We start from the raw sequence: 22,980 nt of genomic DNA, 5'->3' as shown, positions 1-22,980 counted from the left end.
CCCCCTTCCGAATAAGCGCCCCCCTTCGAATGTGTTTTTGTTAATAAGCGCCCCTATTCCAATAAGCGCCCCCATTCTTAAACGCGCCCCAATTCTAAAAAGCGCTCCTATTGTGGCCAACTGCCGCTACTGAAGTCGTCGACGTCGAAAAGATAAACTCATGAACATTCACCGTACCGTACATGTATAGTTTACTGCTAAAATGAACAATTCTTGTAAAAGTAACTGAACTTTCAACATTTTGTTACTGTTACAGTTTATGTTATTGTTAGTTATTTTAATATATATTAAAGTTTTGTTTTGAACATTTGGTTGTTTTGCAAAAAATTAAATAAGCGCCCTGTCCCGAATAAGCGCCCTGTCTCGAATTAGCGCCCTCCCTTAAGGTGGGAAAAGTAAATAAGCGCCCCGGGCGCTAAATCGAATCATTACGGTAACAACGAAGTGATACGAAGTAATTCTCATGAGTGAAACCATACCTTTAATATTCTCACAACTTGACTCTTAGGTGAGCAATAAGAAAAGAAATTATTCCCAAGCATTGGTTTGTTTTCTCTTTTATGCGCTGGGAAGAGTGCAATCACACTTAAAGTCCCTAGCCCCCCCCCCCCCCCCACAAACAAAAATTGGGGGGGGGGGGCTCAACCCCAAAATTTCAACGAAACATTTTTCCCCAATACGCTACTAGGAGTGCTCCGCAGCCTGTTAAGATTGTCTTTGACATTACCTGTCGCAACGGCGACTTCAGAGCGTACATTTTCTGCCTTTCGACGTCTAAAGAGCAACCCAAAAAGCATCACGAAGCATGATCGTCTGAACTGTTTAGTTATGCATTGACACAAATCGATAACGGACACACCAGACACTGTAAATGACTGTGACATGTGAGTAGGGGGATGCGCCCCCCGGGGGAATGTGCTTGGCTTGGAGTACAATGTCCCCCACCTTCGTTTCAAAACCTAGACTACGAGCAGTCCCTATTTTTTCGCAGAGTTCGTCGAGCTTGAAGCGAAAAAAATTACGCGCTGGGGGAGGAGGCGGGGCGAGGCGAGAAGCGAAAGCTCGACGGACTCTGCGAAAAAATAGGGACTGCTCGTAGTCTATTCAAAACCCTCCGCCGCCCCTGAAGTCTACCTTCCCCTAGCCAAGCCTTGCAAGGCCGACTGTCCCTAAGTTTTCTTTCTTTCTTCCACTGACAAAAACATCCACCGTGATGGTTCAAACAAAGAAAACGAGGTTTCTTGCTCGTCGTCTCGTTTTTCGCCGCTTCACGCCTCAAATTTAATTGAAAAATACAAAAGAGTAAGCCACTGTTACCAGGGTCGGCTTATGTAAAAAAAAAAAATAATAATATGCACCTGTTTCATGGAGATGATAAGTCAGATGTCTGCAGCACAGTACAAGAACACTTTTGATCGCTTCTAGGCCCGAACTTGATGTTCGTTTGTATTTCGAGTGAGTTTACATTAAATAGGGTCGACGGCTCCAGAAAATGTGTTCGTTTGATGTGGAAATTAGTTATGTATAAAAAGTTCTCTATTCTATGAAAAAGTGTGTTTAACGTCGTTAGAAATGGCTGGAACGATAATACTTTTTTTGTTGTATTTTGCCTTTCCTTGACATGGGATATGCTTTTCTCATCAAAATCCAGGGATGTCGCTAAGGGCCGGCTGCCGGCTAATTTAACCGGCTGAAATATAACTAAATCCGGCTAAAGTTTCACATGAAAACAAAGACTTAGGTGAACTTTAAGAGCTTCTAAGGCCAGAAAAGCCAACTGGACTTGTTGATGAGTTGGCTTAGAGTTTTCTTGGCTACATCCCTGATTAAATCCAGTTTTAACATCCAGTAGTTCTGCATTATAAGAACCTGGATACTAGTTCCTAGATCTCTTAGAGGAACGAGGATCCACTCCGGGAATGTTGGAACCTGGATCCAAGTTCTTTGGACTTTTGGATAACGGACTTTTTTTGCCCATCACTCATTCTTGGCAAATTTAAATCTTGGTCCCTGTCAAACGGTCTTCTTTCTACTGGCTTGTCTTTATCTTCCTTCTATCAAATCAAAGAAAAATTTAAGTTAAAATTATGTTTACTGACCACAGACAGGAATAAGGGGGGAATTGAATTACGGCAATACATCTGAGTGTAATAAGTTTTAGCTCTGCACAACCTCATCTCCAGGGCACTTTTTCCTTCAAAGTGCAAAAGCACCCTGGGGATGAGGATGAGTTCTACAAACTGTGCCCTAAAAGTCGACTTTGCCCCCTTCGCATCCTATAATATATATTTTTTCTTTTATTATGGTAATTGCAGAATTATCACAATAAAAGAATAAATCATTTCAATGAGCATTATAGGATGCGAAGGGGGCAAAATCATTACGGCCGCCGTATCCGTAAAACAGCCTATGAAGTACTTTTTTGCTTTTAAGCCTTGACAATGGTAAAATTTGTTCAGTAATTTATAATCAGAAAAGTAGAAAAGGGCAAACACACCTTTTGTTTTTCAAGTTTCTTAGTGTGCTGGTCCATAAGTGATTCTCCTCTGTGTCGCTTCTGAAAGATAATATCAATTAACATAAGAGCTAACAAAATAGCAGTCCAACTGTCTTCATTCCCCCCTCCCCCCAGCACATTTGCAGGGGATTCATTAAGATTTGGAGCAGGTAGGCATCAGTAAGATCCTACCCTCTTTGGTAAACTAAAGTCAGTTCAGATGTTGAAAAGAGACGGGCAAAGTCAGGTTCACAGCCGGTCAACTTGCCTGGTGGCTGGCCCTCAATGAAACCTCTGGTTTGGAAATTCTGCTGAAAAGAGCCCTTAGGTTCTAAAGTTCTGAGGGGCCCTGGGCCTGAAATGAACCCCATAATTGACAAAACAGATGCTACAAATCTGTGTCCAGTTTTTTTTCCTTACATTGTAGTGTTCAACTTGGTTGCTCATCTGTTGATCTCTTGCTAACTCCCACGGAGTCCTGACTGGTTCACTGTCATCAGCGCCTCTTTTAGAGCCTCTGTCACCTTCCTTTGACTGAAAGGAAGACAATCATCATCATCATCATCATCATTATTATTATTATAATCTATAATCGTATCTTTAACAAAATTCTTGATTTTGATTGGTTCTGCGTGCGCCTATTTGTCCCGTAATTGGCACGCAAATTAATAACCTCAATTTTTTTTTATTAATTAGTAATGGGACTTCAAGTCGTACAAGTCAGAGAGCAATCATGCTCGTAATTTTAAACTTTTTTCAAAAGATTTTGAAATTACTCACCCGATTACTTCCTGAATTGTACTTCACTCAGTCCAATAACTATAATTTATTATTAATCATAATTACTACGATTAACTTTATTTTCATGGAGCATCCTAGGCTGAGTACTTATGCACTCGAGACTAATTGCAAGGAAATGTTCCATCAGAGTGTAAAGTAAAACTCATCACAAACTGAAAGGAATCCTGGGGTCAAACTTGAAAACAATAGCCTCTTGTTTTCAAGTTTGTCTACATTGTTATCAATCCATCCTTGCCATTATATGATAGTCAACTTCACTTCCTGTGTAGTACCAGTCATTTGCTGTGTGCTATTCTACAAAATCAAACTGTTGGTGGGTTTGCTATGGGCAAGGCATGTTTTTGAGCTGCTCATATTCCTGCTAAAAATAATAACAGCGAGCTCCTGTAAGAGGTTGACAGTAATGTGTAAAGAAGTAGTATAGAGAGGATTCGACGAATACCACCTCTGAATTAGACGCTTTATCGCAGCTGGAGTTTGTTTTTTGGCAAGTTTTAATGAGTCACGGTAAATTCCCCGACTTTGTTTACCCACGCGAAAAAAAACAAAATTTGCATACCAGGTTTATGGGGGCGCATTTTTTTTTTCGACAACCAATTTTTCGACAACCATTTTTAGAGAAAGGACACATCTTAATTGAGCGATCGGCAGCCAATTCTTCTCGAAGCGAGCGGCGGAATGTTAGCCGTTATGGGGGCGCATTTTTTTTTCGACAACCAATTTTTCGACAACCATTTTTAGAGAAAGGACACATCTTAATTGAGCGATCGGCAGCCAATTCTTCTCGAAGCGAGCGGCGGAATGTTAGCCGTCATGCAAGTGACATCATAAAGTATTTTTAGTGGCGATGAGTCATGATATTACAACGTCTAAAAATATTATTCGGGGAAACCCCCGACACCCACGCACAAATTTGCATGTCAATTGAACATTTGCGGCCATTGGAATATACACAAAGATGGGTCGAGGAAGACGTGGACTTTGTCTTTTAAGTGGAAAAAAAAACTTGAAAAATTTTATCGGTCCACCATCAGAAATCTTTAAACACGAAAAAATCGCAAAGGATGCTTTACAACCAAGGATTTTATTGTCAGAAGAGGCGATCGCGCAGTTGAAAACTTTTGACAAAGGGCTTGTCGCAAACCTCTTGACAGGAAATTGACTCTTTTGTACGTCTTAATATTTACTAGAAATTATTAAATTTAACAAACCTGTTTTTGTATTTATTGCTCCGTTTCTATTTGCAATTGCGGCCAAAATTTTGTCTCCTTTTGATGCTTCTAATGAAACGTCCTGTTTTTGGAAATCAGAAACGGTTTGACTGACTGTGGCTGACCCCCTTCCACCATCTTTTTTTTGAACCTTAATAAACACCTGTACTTCATCATTTACAATATTATCATCTTTTTTACTTTCAATAAAAAACTGCCATTCTTCAATTATTCCATCAACGGGCATAATGAAGTAATTTAAATTAAAATTAAATTTAACCAAATAAAAAACAACAGAACTTGAGCCAAAACCACCTCCAAGAGTAGTTGTACCATCTGTTCCATCATAAAAACCGTTTATGACAAAATTTTTGTCTTTTTTTAGAAAATAGTTTTTTAACTCGTATCCATTCAGATCAAGATTTGTTTCTAACAAAAGGTCTCCACCTGAAAAAGTAAAAGGCTTTTCAAAAACATCGCTTGGCACATCTGACTGATAACCTTTTACACCATAAGCAATTAAATAAGCTTGCTCACTTGCTTTTGACCCAAAGTAACCAGGGTTGGTTATATCAATAAAAAGTTTATCGTCACTGCTTGACGGATCTTTTTGTGAGTGAATAATTGTTCGCGTGTATTTTGGACTGTGATTGTTAAAGCGTTTTGTATGATAATTAACAGTGTTTCCCCCAAAAGGTGACGAAGCACTTAAACTCCAGTTAAGATCACTTTCAGGAAAGAAAAATTCAACGCAAAGAGTGTAATCACCAGGGAACAAGCCAGTGAGGCCGATTTTAAATCTTGAATTAAAACTGTCTCTGGATTTTAGTAAATTAAAACGAAAAGCGTTTCTGTTAACTAAGTGAACACCAGAGTTAAAATTGTTAACAGTTGTTAATGAGTCAAAATTTGTAACTCCTGTAAAAGAAGATGCTGAAAAAAACAAATGAGAAAACAGATTTTCTTTTGTTCCTGAAGAAATTGTGTGTGTTCCAACATATTTTTTCATTGATGTTAAGTTTACAGCGTCTTGGTCACCAACAGGATTTGCAAGCTGTTTGATTGAATGGTCGTTCATTACCAAATTTTGATTAACAACACCCATTTGTCCAGGGTCGCCTTTTGCCCCAGCGGGACCTTGTGGACCAGCAGGGCCAGTTGGTCCAGCATCTCCTTTTGGCCCTTTTGTTCCAGCAGGGCCAGTATGCCCAGCAGGCCCTGTGGCACCAGCGGGGCCAGTTGGACCTGTTTCTCCTTTTGGACCAGCAGGGCCAGCAGGACCAGTCGCACCTACGGGGCCAGAAGAGCCAGTTGCACCTTGGGGCCCTTGAGGACCAGCAGGGCCAGTAGAGCCAGTTGGACCGCTGTCACCTTTATCTCCTTTTTGACCAACGAAACCTCTTGAGCCAGTTGGGCCTTGGGGGCCTTGTGGACCAGTGTCGCCTTTTGGGCCAGCGGGCCCAGTAGGACCACGAGAGCCTTGAGGACCAGCAGGACCAGTTGGACCTTGTGGACCTTGGGGACCAGTGTCGCCTTTATGACCAGCGGGGCCGGGCGAACCTCTTGGACCAGGGGGGCCGGGAGGGCCAGTTGTTGATGAGTTGTCTGAAGGATGACCTGTATCTCCGTTGAAAGCACCCATTATATATATTCGTCAAAATTTTTTTTTGTTATTTTTTTTGGTCTGTCATGATACAAGAAAGAGAATTTTGTTTTTGTTGCAAGATCAAGCAGATTTCTGTTTATTCCAAGCTCATCCGCTATACGGTTATTTTCTCTTGGGAGAAAGGAAAAAATGCAAAAATGGCTGCAATTATCACGAATATTTTTGGGTACTTTGAAAAAACATTGAGAAAGATAAATGACGCTGCATTGCCTATGCCTTCCGTTTATGAAGTAATTGATGATTTCGTTTTGATTGCTTTCGCAAACCATGTCGTCAAATATGACGATTTTTTGGTTATCGTCTGTAAGTTCGTCAAGCGGAATGACGTTGTCGGAAGCTTCGATAACTTCATAACCAGTTTCAGGATTAACTCTTTTTTCAAAATCGTCAAGAATCAACTGGTACTTTTCTTGATGAAGGTTTTTTGCGCAAAGATAAATTTTGTCGTAAACTAAAAGCTCATAAAGCATGTGTAAAAGAATGTTTGTTTTTCCAGAGTTGCTCGGGCCACAAATAAGCATGCGAAAGGTGTCAGAGGGCATGCTTGGATGCCCTTGTTTGAAAGCACTTTGCGAATAAAACTCAGGATCGTAATTTGGAATCTTCATTTTTTAGATGTTATATATATATACGCGAAAAGATGTCGATGAAAAAATGGCAAACACTTGCTGAAAAAAAGGCCGCTGTTGAGCAGCAAAATGACAAAATACTTGCCGCAATGAAAAACAAAGCGATTGAAAAAGAATTCGGACAGCTTTCAGGTGAGGAGGTATTTAAACCGCTGACACGAAGGCTAGACCGCTCTTTTGCCACGCAAAAGAAAACCGATGCTGAAGAAGGCCCAAACTATAACCTGGATGATTTCGATCTTAACAACTCATTTGGTGAAGATTTCAGGCCAGATGTGGAAACACCCCCACCAACTCCGCCGCCGTCACCAGAAGTACCTGACTATTCGATGGTTGAATCTGACCAAGATTTCGAAGAGGAAACTCCAACATCATCACCACCATTAACATCATCACCAGTCCCACCTCTTGCGGAAAAGGAAGATGATGATGATGATGATGATGATGCAGAAGGGGGTGATGCAGCAAAAGGTGATGATGGCGCAACGCTGTCACACGACTTGTCTCAGTCAGTTGAACGGGCCAAATGGGGAACACCACAAAAACCAGGAATCGAGGGATCAGAATCAACAGACCTGCAGGTGCTAAACAGCATGTTGACAAAAAATGTAAACAATCCCAACTATGTCGTGAAAAGTCCGAAATCAAAATTTTACGGTTACACTCTTTCAGACATAAAAAAAGCGCGAGACGAAATTTTAGAAAGAAGGGGAGAAAAGAAAGCAAAATCTTCTTTATTTTTTGAAAAAGAACCACCAGATCAAGAGGGGAGCGGTGTTGTTGATGAAAATGCTCTTGTTGACAGACTTTATATAAGCATCGGTTCCATTAAGGCAGGAAACACTTCAAAAAAGTTGCAAAGACAAGTAGCGATATTGTTACAAATGTTAACAAAACAGAAAGTGCTGTCAACAGAAGAAGCAAAAAAAATTTCACATAAGTATAATATACGATGAAACATCTTAACCTTTTGCTCAACTCCTCGATTGCAAAAAAGAAAGATGCAAGAAATGAACCTCACGACTTTCAAATCTACTTTGAGCCCCCAATTAATTTAGACTCTTCAAAAAGGTACAAAGCTGCTCTGAACGAGCTTGTAACAATGAGCTATTCTTGGTATAATGTTTCAGAAAAATATAACAACAACAAATTTAAATGGAAGAAGAAAAGTGACTCAGAGTGGATCACTGTCACCATTCCTGACGGAATGTATGATTACAAAGACCTAAACGACACTTTCCAATCTCATACAGGAAAAACGGATGATTCGAAAGACATTTTCAAACTTTATTTTCACACTACGACATACAGGGTCATAATTCTTATTGCAAACGATTACGAGCTTGATTTGAGCGAAGGCAATTTGTCAGAGCTTATTGGATTTAACAAAAAAATCTTAAACGACATGAACAACGTTGGTGATCGTGTTCCGAACTTGACAAGAGGGGTAGACTGGATTTATATTCATTGCGACCTTATTTCAAGAGCTGTTGACAATATTGCAGACGATGTTTTGTACACGCTGTCAACATCGACTCTTGAAATCTCTTACCCATTTTCGAAAGAGCCTCGCCGACTCTTGTGGCATCCGGTTAACAAATATCGAATTAACTCGATAAGAATCAGAATTAGTGATGGACAAGGAAATGACCTTTTTCTGAACGATCAACCGGTCGCTTTGAGCATTTTTATCGAAGAGGAAGAATAATTTTTGAGAAAAGTATATAGGATGAATCACCCAAGCGAGTGGACGAGGTTTTACGACAGAGGTCGATACAGATATCGGCACAAAGGAACAGGGGTCGTCAGAGATACTTTAATGGCAATCGGAAAACGATTCGCAAAAAGTGGAAAAAAAAGGGCAGAAGAGGCTGCCAAAAAAGCAGCTGAAAAAGCAGCTGAAAAAGCTCTTGAAAAAACGGTCGAAACCACAAAAAAAGTTGTTGAGCGTGGCGCGGAAAAAATTCAGCAAGTTCTAAAAAGAAAAAAAAGTCTCTTACCTGAGTCACAAAAAAAGCTTGAAGAGTTGATGGGAAAAAAAGGACTCAACCAAACGTCGAGACAAAAGCTTAAAAACATTTTAAGAAAAAAAGAAGCAAGGTTGAAGGTAAACCAAATCGTTTCAGAAAATTAAATTTTTTTTGCAGTTATATATACCCTGCTTTGGGAGCGATGTTCAGAAGCGGAAAGTTTTTGGAAAAAACTGAGTTTGTGCGGTTTGGTCTTTCCACGCCAATAAGCCTTCCTGGAAATAATCAGCACCAGACAAAAACTGGCTACAAATTTTCTGTAACCGACAGAAACAACTGGTACGACTGGTACAACGCTTACCTTCGAGCAGATTTTACTTTTGAAGCGACCGCAGATGGGGCTGCGGTTGCAGGAGACACTCGTTCCGCTCCTATCAATGGATCTTTTTCTTTGTTAAACAAACTTGTGGTAAAATCTGCAGGAAAACCTCTCTATAACGTTGACAACATTCACAAGCTGATATTTATCAAAAACTTGTTGGATTATTCTGATGACTTCTCCAGAAGTGTGGCAAAAAGCCAGTTTTGGTATCTTGACACGGATGACAGTAATGTTACAGCAGCGCAAGCAACAAACCTCGGAATCCGGCAAAGGGGGTTGTTGGCCCACGCGGGTGCAACGGTCAACACTATTATTCCTCTGAACAGGTACTCTTTTTTCGAAGAGCTCAGTGACAAGCTATTGCCACCAATGCAGCTTGAGCTTGAAATAGAACTTCAGTCTGACGCAGAAATGATTTGGCAGAACGACGGTACAAACAGGCGAATTGTTGTAAGAACCCTTGAGCTGTGGGTTCCAAAGCTTCGGTTCACGAGCGAAGGGCAAGTGCTTGCGAATGAAGACTTTTTAAAACCAAGAAAGTGGACTTACATGAGAGAAATGGTGCAGCCCAGCAGCAGCCGACGTGCCGCTTTCGGAACTTGGCAGATAAATCCTGGAATTAAAGACGCAAAGCACGTTTTCATCTTCATCCAGCAGACCCGAAAAGTAAACGCTCTCACCCAGAACCCGTACTTTTTTGACACTTTTGACATTGACGGAGATGACTCAGCAAAGCTCGCCACTTGCAGGCTGGAGTACGGTGCTTCCAACTTTTATCCTGAACTGGAGTATGACGAAAATTTCAAGCTGCGAATCCTCAACGACGTAATGAATTACCGTTACCGAAAGAATGATTACAATACAGGAGTTCAGCTGCAGACAAGCAACTTTAGCACACTTTACCCTTTTCTTTACTTCGACCTTCGAGAAAACAAAGATAACTTGACAAACGATCCAAAGCAGATGGTTTTTCACTACAGGCTTAATGAAGCGGCAAATGCCCAGGATTACACGATATTCGCAGCCATTCTGTACGAAAGCGAAATGGTTTTGAGGGAGGTGGGTAACGAACTGGTTGTGGTCTAAATTTTTTCACAAAATATATACACGATGACTTCTTACCACTCACGTAAGGTCGTGCTTTCTGAGGGACAAAAAGAAAGCCTCGCCAAGGCGTTTTCGAACAAAACAGCAATTACACTAAGGCTGAAGTACGAAGACATTGCAAAAGGAGATGGAAACACTTTGCATCTAACAGCGCGTCAAATCAAAAAAATAAAGCAAGCCGTTAGCGACAAAAGGGGAGTCGATCTAAAAATGAGCGAAACACAGATCAGAAACTCACTCAAGCTTGTCAAGGCCGCGGTTTTTGGTAAAGGGTTGCAGGTAAAACCAAAAGGTGGCAATGGCATGAGGGTCCGTCCTGCAGACGTGATGCGGCGGCCGCCCCCATTTATTGGAACTTGGGGAGAAAAAAAATGAATTTTGAGGACGTTCCTTTAACTGATTTTGACCTGCTTGCCTGGTGCGATTATCTAAAAATACCGATAAAAGGCATTTTTTCAAGAAACGAATTTTTACCAAAAAATCACTCCCCTTGCATAATTAACATGGACGACTTGGGCGGTCCCGGCACCCATTGGGTATGCTGCTTTAAAGAAAGAGAAAGATACGAGTACTTTGACTCTTTCGGCTTGCCGCCTCCCGCGGAATGGGAAAATGATCTTGTTCTTAAGGGAAAAAAAGAGCTTTTTGCGAAACGACAACCAGCTTCAGTGGGAACTTAGCGTCCGGTGCGGCTACTACTGTTTGCTTTTTTTGAATGAACGAAACAAAGGGCGGTCGTTTAATAAAATTCTTGAAATGTTTTCTGACGATTTGTTGAAAAACGAGGCTGTGGTCAAAAGGTATTTTTTGCATCAAGTATAGAATGGAGGTGTATTGCGTAAAGGAAAGGCAGTTCACTCCCAATGTGCCGGGAAGCGAAAGGGTGAAAACCACAAAAAACGGCCGAAAAATGTTAAAAGTCAAATGCGCCAGTTGCGGTATCACAAAGACGAGGTTTCTTGCAAAAAGCCAGAGCCAAGGAGGCGCTTTAGCGAGACACAAGCCACGCTTGGTTGACAAAATCGCCGAGGGCGCAAGCATGTTTTTGTCTGGCCCCTCGCCCACGTTTGCGACAGCGGCCGCCAAACTTGCGGGGCAAGCATTCAAAGGAGTAAGCGACAATGTTGCATATTTTCGAAGCACATAATTGAACAAAAAAATAAAAACTTAAATGGAAAGTCAAAAAGTTTACTGCGTGAAAGAAAGGCGTTGCACTTACAACGAGCCTGACAGCAAAAAAACCTCGATAAACATCGATGGCCAAAAAATACTTGAAGCCAAATGTAACAGTTGCGGTATAACAAAGATCGTTGTTTTCGATCCGGTAAAAGGTTTTTGGACTGCCAAAGACGCTTGGAAAGCCAAACAAAAAACAAAAATTTTTTAAACAGGTATAGGATGGAGGTCTATTGCGTAAAAGAAAGGAAGTTTACTCCCAATGTGCCTGAAACAGAAAGGGTGGAAACAACAAAAAACGGCCGAAAAATGTTAAAAGTTACCTGCGCAAGTTGCGGTATTACTAAAACTCGATTTGTTTCCAATAAAAACGGTGCAGGCCTTGACATCCACAAAGCCATTGGCAAGCTACCGAAACCGAAAAAAGGGTGGACGCTGCCGGGGCACAACTACACCGGGCCTTACAATCCTCTTGAAAAGCAGCTGACTTACGACCCCAAAACCGGAAAGATTTTGAAAATCAAACAGCAACCGACGGGGGCGACAGACGCGGTCGCAATGCAACACGACGTCGATTACGCTGTTTGTGCTGGTAAAAAGGATGAAAAAAGTTGTAAACACGCTGCAGACAAAAAAATGGTAAAAGCGCTTGACGCAGTTCCCAAAAACAAGCGCCAGTGGGGGCACACTTTGGCAAGAAACGTAATTGCATCAAAGCAGAAGGTTGGCTTAGGGGTTGGAGAAACCGTAAACAAAAAAATCGGAGAAAAAATTCCTGGTTTTCAGCAGGCGCAAGATCTTGCTATGATGATTACAGGAGCCGTTGGCGGAGATAAAAAGCTTCTTGAAAAATATTGGTCAGGAGACATAGCCAAGGGCGCTTTTAACACCAAAACAGGTTTGTTCAGCAAAAAGTTTTGGACTCACCCTTCAGAAAACCAAGACCCTTCTTGCTCAGCCACAGTTTATAACAAAAAAACAGGAAAATGGGTTAACCATTATTGCGATTAAATCTGAAAATTTTTGCCCTAAGTATAATGGCAACCGCTACCCAATACAGACGAGCCGAAATCAAGGCAATGAAACTGACCTTGGAAAAGCAACGGGACCACTACGAAAAAACATCTGCTAAATTTAAGCGTTGGCATACTCGCTGTCAGACAGCTTGCGCTTTAAAGGGCGGTGCCGCGACGATTCTTACTGGCTCCGGTCTCGCGGCTTCTCTTTCCGCTGTTGGCATTGTCGTTGGAGGGCCTTTGATTGCGACAGCAACCGTTCTTTCTCTCGCGGCAACTTCTTTGAGCGTAACTGTCAAGTTTTTCTTGCAAAAAGCAAAAAAACACAAAAAAATACTTTTACTTGCTGAAGAAACTCTATTAGCAATCAACTCTCTCACGTCAGCCGCCTTGGAAGACGGCAAAATTTCTGACGACGAATATCAAGAGATCGTCGGAAAGTACAGTGCCTTCTCTACGAAAAAAACGAAACTGCGTTACTCAAATCACACTGACGGAGTTTCTCCTGCTGTCGTTGCTCCGAATGGGAAGAATTAAAAAATTAAAACGAATACCACCATTCGCTAAAATTGCGCTTTGATTTTATTTTTGTTGCATTTCGCATCTTTGGTCTTTTTTGCGCAAGCTGAAAAATTATTTCTTTTTTTCCTGGCCAATTTTTTTCTGAAACTTCGTTAAAAAAATCATATAAAAAACAAGCGTAGTTAACGTTTTTTGCATGCCTTTTGTATTCTTTTAACACATTTGCCAAAGAACGCAGCCTTGCCGGCTCAAAATCCTGCCAAGAAATGCCGTTTTTTTTCAAAACTGTTTTCAAATATGACAAGTTCGCCACCGGCGGAATCGATCTTTTTTCTGTCTCTTCCTGTTCTTTGAAATCTTGGCATTCTTGAAAAACAATTGGTTCGAAAGGTCTTTTTTCCGCAACAAAAAAGAAATCTTGGATATCTTTTTTTGTTAATTTAACGCCCAGACCATAAGGGTCATCGCCAAATTTTTTTTTGTCTTTTAGCCACTTGAGTCTTAAAGACTCAACAAAGTTATAATAAATCGTGATCATATTATCACTAAAGCCTGCAAGGAAACAAGTGTCATCGCCAAAATATTTTTTTTCTTCCACGTCCGCAAGGAAAACAGGGTCATCGCCAAAATATTTTTTTTCTTCCATGTTATATTAAGTCTTAAAAGTTCAAATGGAAAATAATAAATTGGAGTCACGTTACTACAGCCCGCAAGGATACTGGAAAGGAATTTCTGCAATAAAAAAATTAGCCAAAGCCGCAAAGGTTTCCGAAGATACTGCAAAAAGGTGGCTCGGAAAACAAGCTTTTTGGCAAATCTACCTTCCCGCACCACGATACGTTCCTCGTCCAAAGTTTGATGTATCTTCTCCTAACGCGGTCCACCAGGCGGACCTTCTTTTTCTTCCTCATGACAGATTGCCGCGAGGGCGAAAAGTTTACAAATACGCGTTGACTGTTGTTGACGTTGCCAGCCGTTACAAAGAGGCCGAGCCTTTGACCTCCAAAGATTCAACTGAGGTTGCAAAAGGTTTTCAGGCAATTTACAGGCGTAGTGCACTGAAATGGCCACAGATGCTGCAAGTTGACCCCGGGCGCGAATTCATGGGCGCTGTTACCAAAGAAATGGAAAATCGAAAAACAGCTATTCGACGCGGGCGTTATAACATTCACAGAGATCAGGCCATTGTTGAACGTTTCAACCGCACACTGGCAGAGCGCCTGTTTGGTTATCAGTACAGTGTCGAGTTGACCCTGCCATCTGGCCAGCGGTCGACAGCGTGGGTTAAGAGGCTACCCGAAGTTATTGCCGCTCTGAACAACGAAGTTACACGGCTGACTGGCAAAAAACCCTCAGAAGCTATTAAATTAAAAGCCGTTGCTGCCAAGCCGTCGACTCCTTATTTGAGGCCTGTTGGTAAGAGCGAAAAAAAGCTCCCCTCCTCCGTGAATGTTAGATATTTGTACCAGCCGGGTGAGTTAGAAGGTGGCGGAAAACGTGCCACCGATCCAATCTGGTCTTTAAAAGTCTTTTCGCTTGAAAGAGCTGTAATGAACCCGAACGAACCTGTTTTGTATTACTTGCAAGACGGCCCCAAGCGTGGCTTTGTGCGCGAGGAGCTGCTCGTAGTACCTCCTGATACCGCCCTTCCGCCAGTCAATGCCAGCTAAACGTGATATTCAATCGGTTCGGTATGTATTCCATCTTCAAGCACCCAACGTTTGTCGTAATAGGCGCTCAAACCCAGTTTTTCCTGCTCGTAAGTTACCATTTTTCCTTCCTTCATACGGAAGCCTCTGTTTGTTGTCATGTCCTTATGACCATTCAGAGCGGCCTTAAATCCTTGCCATCTTATTTCGTTTTGCGTCTTAGATACCCCCTTGGTGCTAAACTTCTTTTTTTCACCTTCTGGTTCCTCGATAAAATAACACTTTGAGCAAAGCGCAATCATCCGGCTGCCCGTACACTCAAGCTTAAAGAGACCAGGGGTGCGGCCGCTCCACTTGTCCCAAGCCAGCCATTGTTTTTTTTGGGCCTCGAATTCTTGTTTTAGCTCAGGTTTTACGATGTCCTCAAGCTTCGAAGCAGAAATGGCCATGTAACAGCTGTCCGTGTCCATCTGAATGAGCTCAAAGTCTTTTCGATCAAAATACTTGTCTAAAAAGTCATAGTAAAACTTGAGCATGCGCAGCTTTGCTAACTGGTAAACCGCGATCCCAACTTGAAAAGGCCTGCTAATAGTTATCCGGGGCTTGCGGCTTTCCAACTCGTACGCTTGCCCGATTTCATCTAAGTCGCTGAAATACGCGCTTCGCAGGGCTCGGTCAACCACTTTTTCGTCTTTTGTATAAATTACGTTTGTTTGCCTTTCTAGAGCCTCGATCAGCTTCCCGTAAGCACTGTTTCCTAACAGCTTAAACACGTCAGCCAGCAAGGCCTTGCTCTTATCAACATCGCCTGTTCTCCGCGCCTCTGTCACTTGTTCCACAAACCATGGGAAGATCTTTTTCGGTTGGTAGTTAATCCTCCGGTAAACAGCTTTTATCACTGCTCCATGTTTTACATACCAGCGCAAAAGTGGTGCATACAAAAGAATCATTTTGGCAGAAAGAGCACCGACTAACTTTTTTCCGTCACCTCGATTTCTTTTTGTTTTTTGCAAGTATTCAAGCATGTGGTTTGGAACGGCTTCACCTGGTACCTCTTTGTTATAAAAGAAAGGCGGCATCTCTTCAAACTTTTTCCATAATTTTTCTGGAATCTCAATATCCACTTCAGCAAAGCCAAACCAGCTCCGAGCGCCTTTCAGGTCTCTTGTAAGTAAAACAGCCTCTTCTTCTTCATGTCCAAAAAAGTGGCGGACTTCTTCATTTCCGCAAGGCATTTCTTCTAACATTGTTGATAAATAAAGAGCGTTTGCGTCGTAACCAACTATGTTTTTACAAAGCTTCGGGTTTTCAATCTGGTGGTCTCTTATCTTTGAAACAAAAGCTTCGTGGTATCTTGTAAAAACAATGCTTGGCCCTCCAACGACCGCCCCTTTCAACATATCATAAGCCTCTTTACTCGGAGAATACAAATCTGCTCCTCTCTCGATCGATCCTCGCATCAGGTAATGCAAGCTAACACCTGGAATGCTTACGGCATCTTTAAAAATGTCGATACCCTTTTCTGTATAAAAGGCTTTCATCTTTTCTAACGCTTCCAGGCCTGGTGCAACATCAAGGTTGTTGTAATAGCAAAGCCAATCTGCGAAGGTGCGCATACCCTTTTCTCGGAACAGCTTCTTGCAGGTTCGCCATTCTGAAAGTTTAAGCACAAAGGAGTTTTTCAACCTTGAATACCAAGCAAGATAATCCGGCAACCCTGGGTAGTCAAGCTTCTCGGGGGAGTCAAACCACTCATAAGGAAACCACGATTTCGTAGCCTCGCATCCGTATGCCTTAACCCACTTTTCATAGCTTGTTCCTGGCCCAAGGTAGTTGATAATGTCAAGGAAACGGAAGCCCTGAGTGAGCAAGAACATGATTTTGTTACAGTTTTTTGCCACTCTGACTTTGCCCGTTGTGGCAGCAAGGCGGTCCGCGAAGTTATTTTTGATCAGATTCAGATCGTAACTGCCAGAGTTGAACCCAACAACAGGAACCTGGTTGCACCATTCCTCAATTTTTTGTCGCTGCGCTTTTAGAAGCAGGCCAACGTCTTTTGGCATAAATTTCGCTCTTACTTGAACCCGGATGTTTTTTCCGCGTCTCTCCAGCTCTTCCATAAACTTGCGGACCAGCACCGCGGGGTCTCTTTCACAGATGTGGGTGGGCTCTCTTTCAAGGGTGTCACCGATGCTTACCGAGATTGGCACGTGTGCGTTTTCGATCGTGAGTGTTGGCGTCGGTTCCTTTCGCTGATTATTGTCGCCATACGCCTCGAAATCGTACAAGATCGCGTGCGGGTAGCTTTTTGTTTGCGCCCGCGGTGGATCAACAACGATTTCCCTTACTTCGCACGCCCAAGCCTCGATCACGCGGTAGCCGGCCTTTCGTAGCAATCTTGTACGCTTCATTGTGGCTTTAAACCTGTCTTCGCGTGTTTGGTCGTTGCGGTCAATGATTTTGTTACGATCTTGCGGGTAACATTTTCGACACCCGTGCCAGTGGCAGCCGTGGTATTGAAATACAGTTTTTGAAATAGGCTCGTACCCGTCGACAGGTGCGCGCTCAACCCAACGCTCGCCACCATGCCCGCACATCGCGTGGTGTATGTGAATTTTCCGCCGCTTGGCTTCTCGTTCAAGCCACCGAAGCGATTCTTTGGAAGCTTGATTGCTTGGATAGAAAGCCTTCTCAAAGCTTGTCTGCGGTTCTTCAACCTTTTTGCCCGGGCAATCAATTATTGTTTTTCCTTGGCTGCAAGTTTGATAATGGCGTTTAAGGTGGCAAGCTTGTGTAAATCTCGCGTTGCAATGGGTGCAAGAAAAGATTTTTGCCAACTTTTCAATATCCTTAATGACAAACGCGTGCCCTTCGAAAGTGCCGATTGTCAGAATGTTCTTCAGCATAGCTGGAGGGTTTCTTTTTAGGTGCCATACTAATTCTCTTTTTTCTTTCATCTCATTGTCAATTCCACTTATATTTACAGGCACATATGTACAGATAACCTCTGGCTCATAAACTCGGATGCCGAGCCAATCAGAAAAAGCGGCACCCTGATTCAGATGCCTTTCAACTTTATCTAATTCATCAAGAGATGTTTTTGGACAGTCGATCGGCGCAGTTTCGAGTTTGAAGAAACTCTTTGCGAGACCTCGAGCTGCTGCTGTGCTTCGATCAATACGCGCTCCTTGGTGCACAGCAATACAACGCCATAGACACAAATTATCAAGATAGGTATCTAGCGCAACCATCGACCGGCCACGCGCGAGGTTGCGAAGCCAGTCTGGTAAGGGGCCTGTGCCTAACAGCGGTTGTCGGTCAAGCACAACCTTTACATCAACATTAAAAAAGCTTTCAAACTTCCACTTTGTAGAAGGTCTTTTAATATTGTCAGGCGCTAGGCGTTTTGTCTCCTGTTCGGTCAACCATTTTTCCGCTGCAGAAAGCTTATTAATCCGAGGTGAGCCTTTGTTAATGTAGTAAACAATGACCGTATCATCATCAATGTTGCGCAACCGATACGAGTAAGTATGCCTGATATAAAACGCTGTGTTTACATTTTCTCGAATTTTTTCCATAAAGTTTGGTGTAAGGTCTTTTTCCAAACCTCTAATAAAGCGCCATCGAATAAAACGCCGGCCACTATTTTCCTCCCCCTCGTATTCCGCGACATCAAGAAGGTTTAAAATCTCATTCTGATAATTTGTTACCACCCGATTTTCGTGTGGTACAAAAGGATCAAATTCATTTTGAATGTTCTTCCTTTTTTGCTCCTTCTTTTCCTTGCGACGAAGTCGCTGAGGGGGTTTTGGGTGATACTTTTGTGCAAGCAACGGTTTTAGCAAACGCTTTTGCACTTCAAGCGGGATCGGTTCATCCAGTATATTACGGACAACTTCACGAAGTGGGCCCGATATTTGAGGCATTCGCTCAATTTGTTGCTCAACAAACTCGTCAAATTGACTTGCTTTGTTCGCGGTCAACAAGGTCTTGCTGAAAGCCATGTAACTAAAAAGCACAAATGTTCAATTGACATGAAGCCACAGCGGCATGCAAATTTGTGCGTGGGTGTCGGGGGTTTCCCCGAATAATATTTTTAGACGTTGTAATATCATGACTCATCGCCACTAAAAATACTTTATGATGTCACTTGCATGACGGCTAACATTCCGCCGCTCGCTTCGAGAAGAATTGGCTGCCGATCGCTCAATTAAGATGTGTCCTTTCTCTAAAAATGGTTGTCGAAAAATTGGTTGTCGAAAAAAAAAATGCGCCCCCATAACGGCTAACATTCCGCCGCTCGCTTCGAGAAGAATTGGCTGCCGATCGCTCAATTAAGATGTGTCCTTTCTCTAAAAATGGTTGTCGAAAAATTGGTTGTCGAAAAAAAAAATGCGCCCCCATAACGGCTAACATTCCGCCGCTCGCTTCGAGAAGAATTGGCTGCCGATCGCTCAATTAAGATGTGTCCTTTCTCTAAAAATGGTTGTCGAAAAATTGGTTGTCGAAAAAAAAAATGCGCCCCCATAAACCTGGTATGCAAATTTTGTTTTTTTTCGCGTGGGTAAACAAAGTCGGGGAATTTACCGTGACTCATTAAAACTTGCCAAAAAACAAACTCCAGCTGCGATAAAGCGTCTAATTCAGAGGTGGTATTCGTCGAATCCTCTCTATACTACTAAAGAACATGTGCATACCTTTCTAGCCTTGTCTGCAGGGGTGTCTGTCCACACTGACTGATCTCCTACTTCAACAGCACGAGCACGAAACTTGCGTGGACCAAGACCTATCAAGTTGCAAATCTACTATAAACTTTGAGGGTATTAACAAACAACAACAACAACAACCGCCCACTAAATATATATGCACTGCCTCATGTATTCACCCCGTTTTAGGAAAAAATATTGAAGACTAACCAAAGTTTTTACTCAAATCTGGGGGAAGCTCTGTCATCCAAGTTTCTCTCGTGGGTTTAACATCTTTCTATGAAATTGAGTGATTAAAAATTGTTAGTTTATTTGTGAAAAGTAACCAATTTAAGCAGACAAAGTGACTGTTTTCTTCAGACATACCTTGCCGGTCATTTGATCTTTCTTTGCATTACTGCGAGCCTCTATGTCCAACTTGGTCCTTTCAAATCCGACATTAACATCCTGGAAATTTTCAAAATATTCAAAGCTTTTGACCAAAAAGCTGGGGTATGGGGTAAGGGGAGGGGTGGTGTTAGTTTTGTCCTTTTTATCATTCTATTTTAAATGGGTGGGAAAAATTTTATATACTTTTAATAGCATATACTTTAGTGTATTTTAATTTTAAGTCCTACGTTTTATACATGAGCCTCTGGCTCGGACATTGAGGGAGACCTCGTCCCACGTATGGACATTAAAATTGTATTGTATTGTATTGTATAAAGTCTATGTCCACTGAAACTAGAAAATTCACTTATAAATAAATAAATTTTGATTTTTACAGTACTTACTGCTGCAGCTGGTGGGGCTGGCCCAATTATATCCTCTTCCTCATCACTGCTAACATTATTAGCACCAGCTATTAAAAAATATATAAAATTGATTTTAAAAATACTGTTAAAGCAATAATAATATTAATGTGTTTTGAATGATATTAATATTAATTGACTAATATTAAATTAAATAAAATTTATTACCGGTAATGTGTTTTGAATGATATTAATATTAATTGACTAAAATTAAATTGAAGGGCTAGGTGCAAAAAGGGCGGGAGTGATTTTGGCCGAAAACGAACATGGACAAAACGACTCCAAATTTCGCATGTGAGTTTGTTTACATGTACTAAACACTGTCCTGTGTTTCATTTCGCTGGTCTTTTCTTCATTTTCGAAAAATAACAAATGCAAAAGACAAGGTTTTGGCTGGCGGCGTCTTTAGGACTTTTCTTTCTCAAACGATAAACAAAGGAAACCTTTTCTTCCTCAAAACAATGAAACCAGCTAAAGTTTTGGGATTACAGGCCTAGCCCTAACGCAAAAGCTTCTAACACAAAAGCTTAACCCTAGCGAAAAAGCTTAAGGTTTGACGCTAGGGTTTCATTTCAAATCTAGGGTTAAGGGCTTAACCCTAACGAAAAAGCTAAACCCCAAGAATAAGGGTTAGGGTTAGCGTTTCAAGTTAAATTTAGGATCAGAGTCAGCCTTAACACTTAGATCGCGCTTTTTGTGTAGTAAGCTTTCATGCCAGTTTGCTTGTGGCTAGCTTTCACTGCAGTCTGCTTGCGGTTAGCTGCTTTTTGTTGTTTCAGGCAATACTATTTTAATTTGTTACCGTTAGCTGTAATATGAGGTAAAAGTGAAATAAAGATTGATTGTTGTGATAGACTGATTGATTGAATATGTTCGCTGGTGTTTTCACTTTATACTAGTTTTGCTTTCAGTTAAGTGCCGCCGGCTTGCTCTCACTTCTATCTCCACTCCTTACATCATCACACATCTACAAAATCCGCGAAAACAAGATAAACTTCTGAGGTTTTCGTTCGCACGAATCTATTGATTGATTGATGAATATTTAATGAGGCACAGAAAAAAATTTTGCAAGGGAAGGTGCCCTGTGAAACATCTAAAGAATTTTTTTAAGTCTAAAACCAGCTCGCTTCTCAGCAACTTTGTCGCTGCAGCACCCAAGGGGACACTGCAAAACTCAGGCTGACATAGTTCCCGACAAGAGATCTGTGTTTTTAGACTTTATTACCACTTGGCTCTGCCGGCCTTTGTCAGACAACTATCACTCCTCGAGCGCTAAAAAGCACTATTGTACAAAACAAAGGCCGAACATCTCTCATTTCTTCGAGAAATGCTGTGGGACTTACGGCTTTTCAGACTTAATGATGTCCTTCAACCGCCAAGCAGACGCACTAGTGCTCAAACGAACCAGTAGTTTATTTTCCCAAGCAAAGTGCCATTTTTGTTCTCTGTTCTTAAACCGCTAACATGTGACTTAAGACGTCACAATAGAATAACAAGTCCCAGTCCCTTGCTGCCACCACCTGAGAGCAAATTAAATATGAGAAACTTGGCGGTCAGCAAAGTTGGTTTCTGAAAAGCTGTTTTTAAATCCCGGACAACTGTAATAAAGTTCCTCAAGGCAAGATTTGCACACGCGATGTGTAGAAATATGTCTAGTGCTGGATTACTGTGGACAATGTAAGCTACAAAAATCTTTTTTTTTTTTTTGCATATGTTATTTTTTCGAAAATGAAGGAAAGACCAGCGAAATGAAACACAGGACAGTGTTAAGCACACGTAAACAAACCTGCATGCGAAATTTGGAGCTGTTTCGATAATGTTCATTTCAAGGGAAAATTACTCTCGCCCTTTTTGCACCGAGCCCTTCAATTATTTCTTTTCAACATATTTTCGTTGGAGGCACAAAGGAGGACAAGGGTGGTGAGGCCGAATAGAGACAGGGCATAAAGAATTTTTATAGAGAATAGAGAAAGCTGAACAGGGACAGGACATAAACTTAAGAACTTTATTACTTTTATAGCCTGCATCGTTAAACATATATTGAGAACACTAGGTAACATAAACCCCGTGACTCCAGTCACATCAACTTGCAAAAGAAAACTAATTGGGACACACCTAACTTTGAGCATGTTGTTACTAGACCAAACTAATTGTTATTAATATTATTTGCAAAATAACTATGAAGTAACTTGTAATCAAATCCACATTGAGTTTATACAACAAATTATGTGATAAGTTAGATAATGAATAAAGTTGCAATAACTTTCACTAGCATTTTCTATCCTGATCTACAGGTATTAGCCCATGCCAATCTTAACCCCACATGCCATTTTAGTTAATTCCAGTGCATATGTTGTGGTTTAAAGCTATCAAACCAGTTTAATTTCTATTTTCCATTGTCTCATATTCGATATGATAAACTGGTTTTTGAAAAATTTTCAACCAAAAGATTGAACCACAACAGCACATACATACCACTTGATGTCAGTGTACTTGGATGATTGAGCTGTGGCGGTCTCATGGGTCCGATGACTCTGGCGCTAGAAACATTTCCTTCTTTCTTCTGAAATCCAGGCGGTAAAGCTGGTCCATAACTCTCGCATTCATCACTGCTGTCTGAATTGTCTTCAGGTTCATTCTCTCTCTGTTTTGTGCGACTTTGTTTATCTTCATTTTCACTCTTTTCTTTGTTATCTGCATTCAGTTTTTTGGCCAGATGTGGTGGCAGAGCTGGACCAATCTCCATGGCCAAGTTGTGTGTTTTCCTTCAATTCTCGGGACTGTTTTCCGTTCATACAACACGCAAAACAAACACTTTGGCCGCCATATTTTTGAGAGTAGCTTGAAAGGATAGTAT

At 41.5% G+C, this 22,980-nt stretch overlaps 2 protein-coding genes across 2 annotated transcripts in view; both read right to left on the bottom strand.

The window, feature by feature from the left end:
• LOC144662416 (profilin-2-like) overlaps nucleotides 1-22,980 on the bottom strand; it is a 168,062-nt gene that overhangs the window by 125,283 nt on the left and 19,799 nt on the right. The window lies entirely within an intron of this gene.
• Nucleotides 1,855-22,925, bottom strand: LOC144662414 (GPALPP motifs-containing protein 1-like). Its single transcript, XM_078523213.1, has 8 exons — nucleotides 22,599-22,925; nucleotides 20,106-20,173; nucleotides 19,699-19,779; nucleotides 19,543-19,609; nucleotides 19,324-19,412; nucleotides 2,918-3,031; nucleotides 2,498-2,557; nucleotides 1,855-2,054 (listed from the first exon to the last, which is right to left on the bottom strand). Exons 1-8 carry the CDS (start codon nucleotides 22,867-22,869, stop codon nucleotides 1,893-1,895), a joined length of 912 nt encoding a protein of 303 aa, XP_078379339.1. The 5' UTR covers nucleotides 22,870-22,925; the 3' UTR covers nucleotides 1,855-1,892.

Source organism: Oculina patagonica, chromosome 8 (assembly GCF_052425735.1).
Source record: "Oculina patagonica isolate OP01 chromosome 8, crgOcupat, whole genome shotgun sequence".
In the NCBI taxonomy this organism is placed as follows: Eukaryota; Metazoa; Cnidaria; class Anthozoa; order Scleractinia; family Oculinidae; genus Oculina; species Oculina patagonica.
This window is presented reverse-complemented; position numbering and strand designations above follow the sequence as displayed.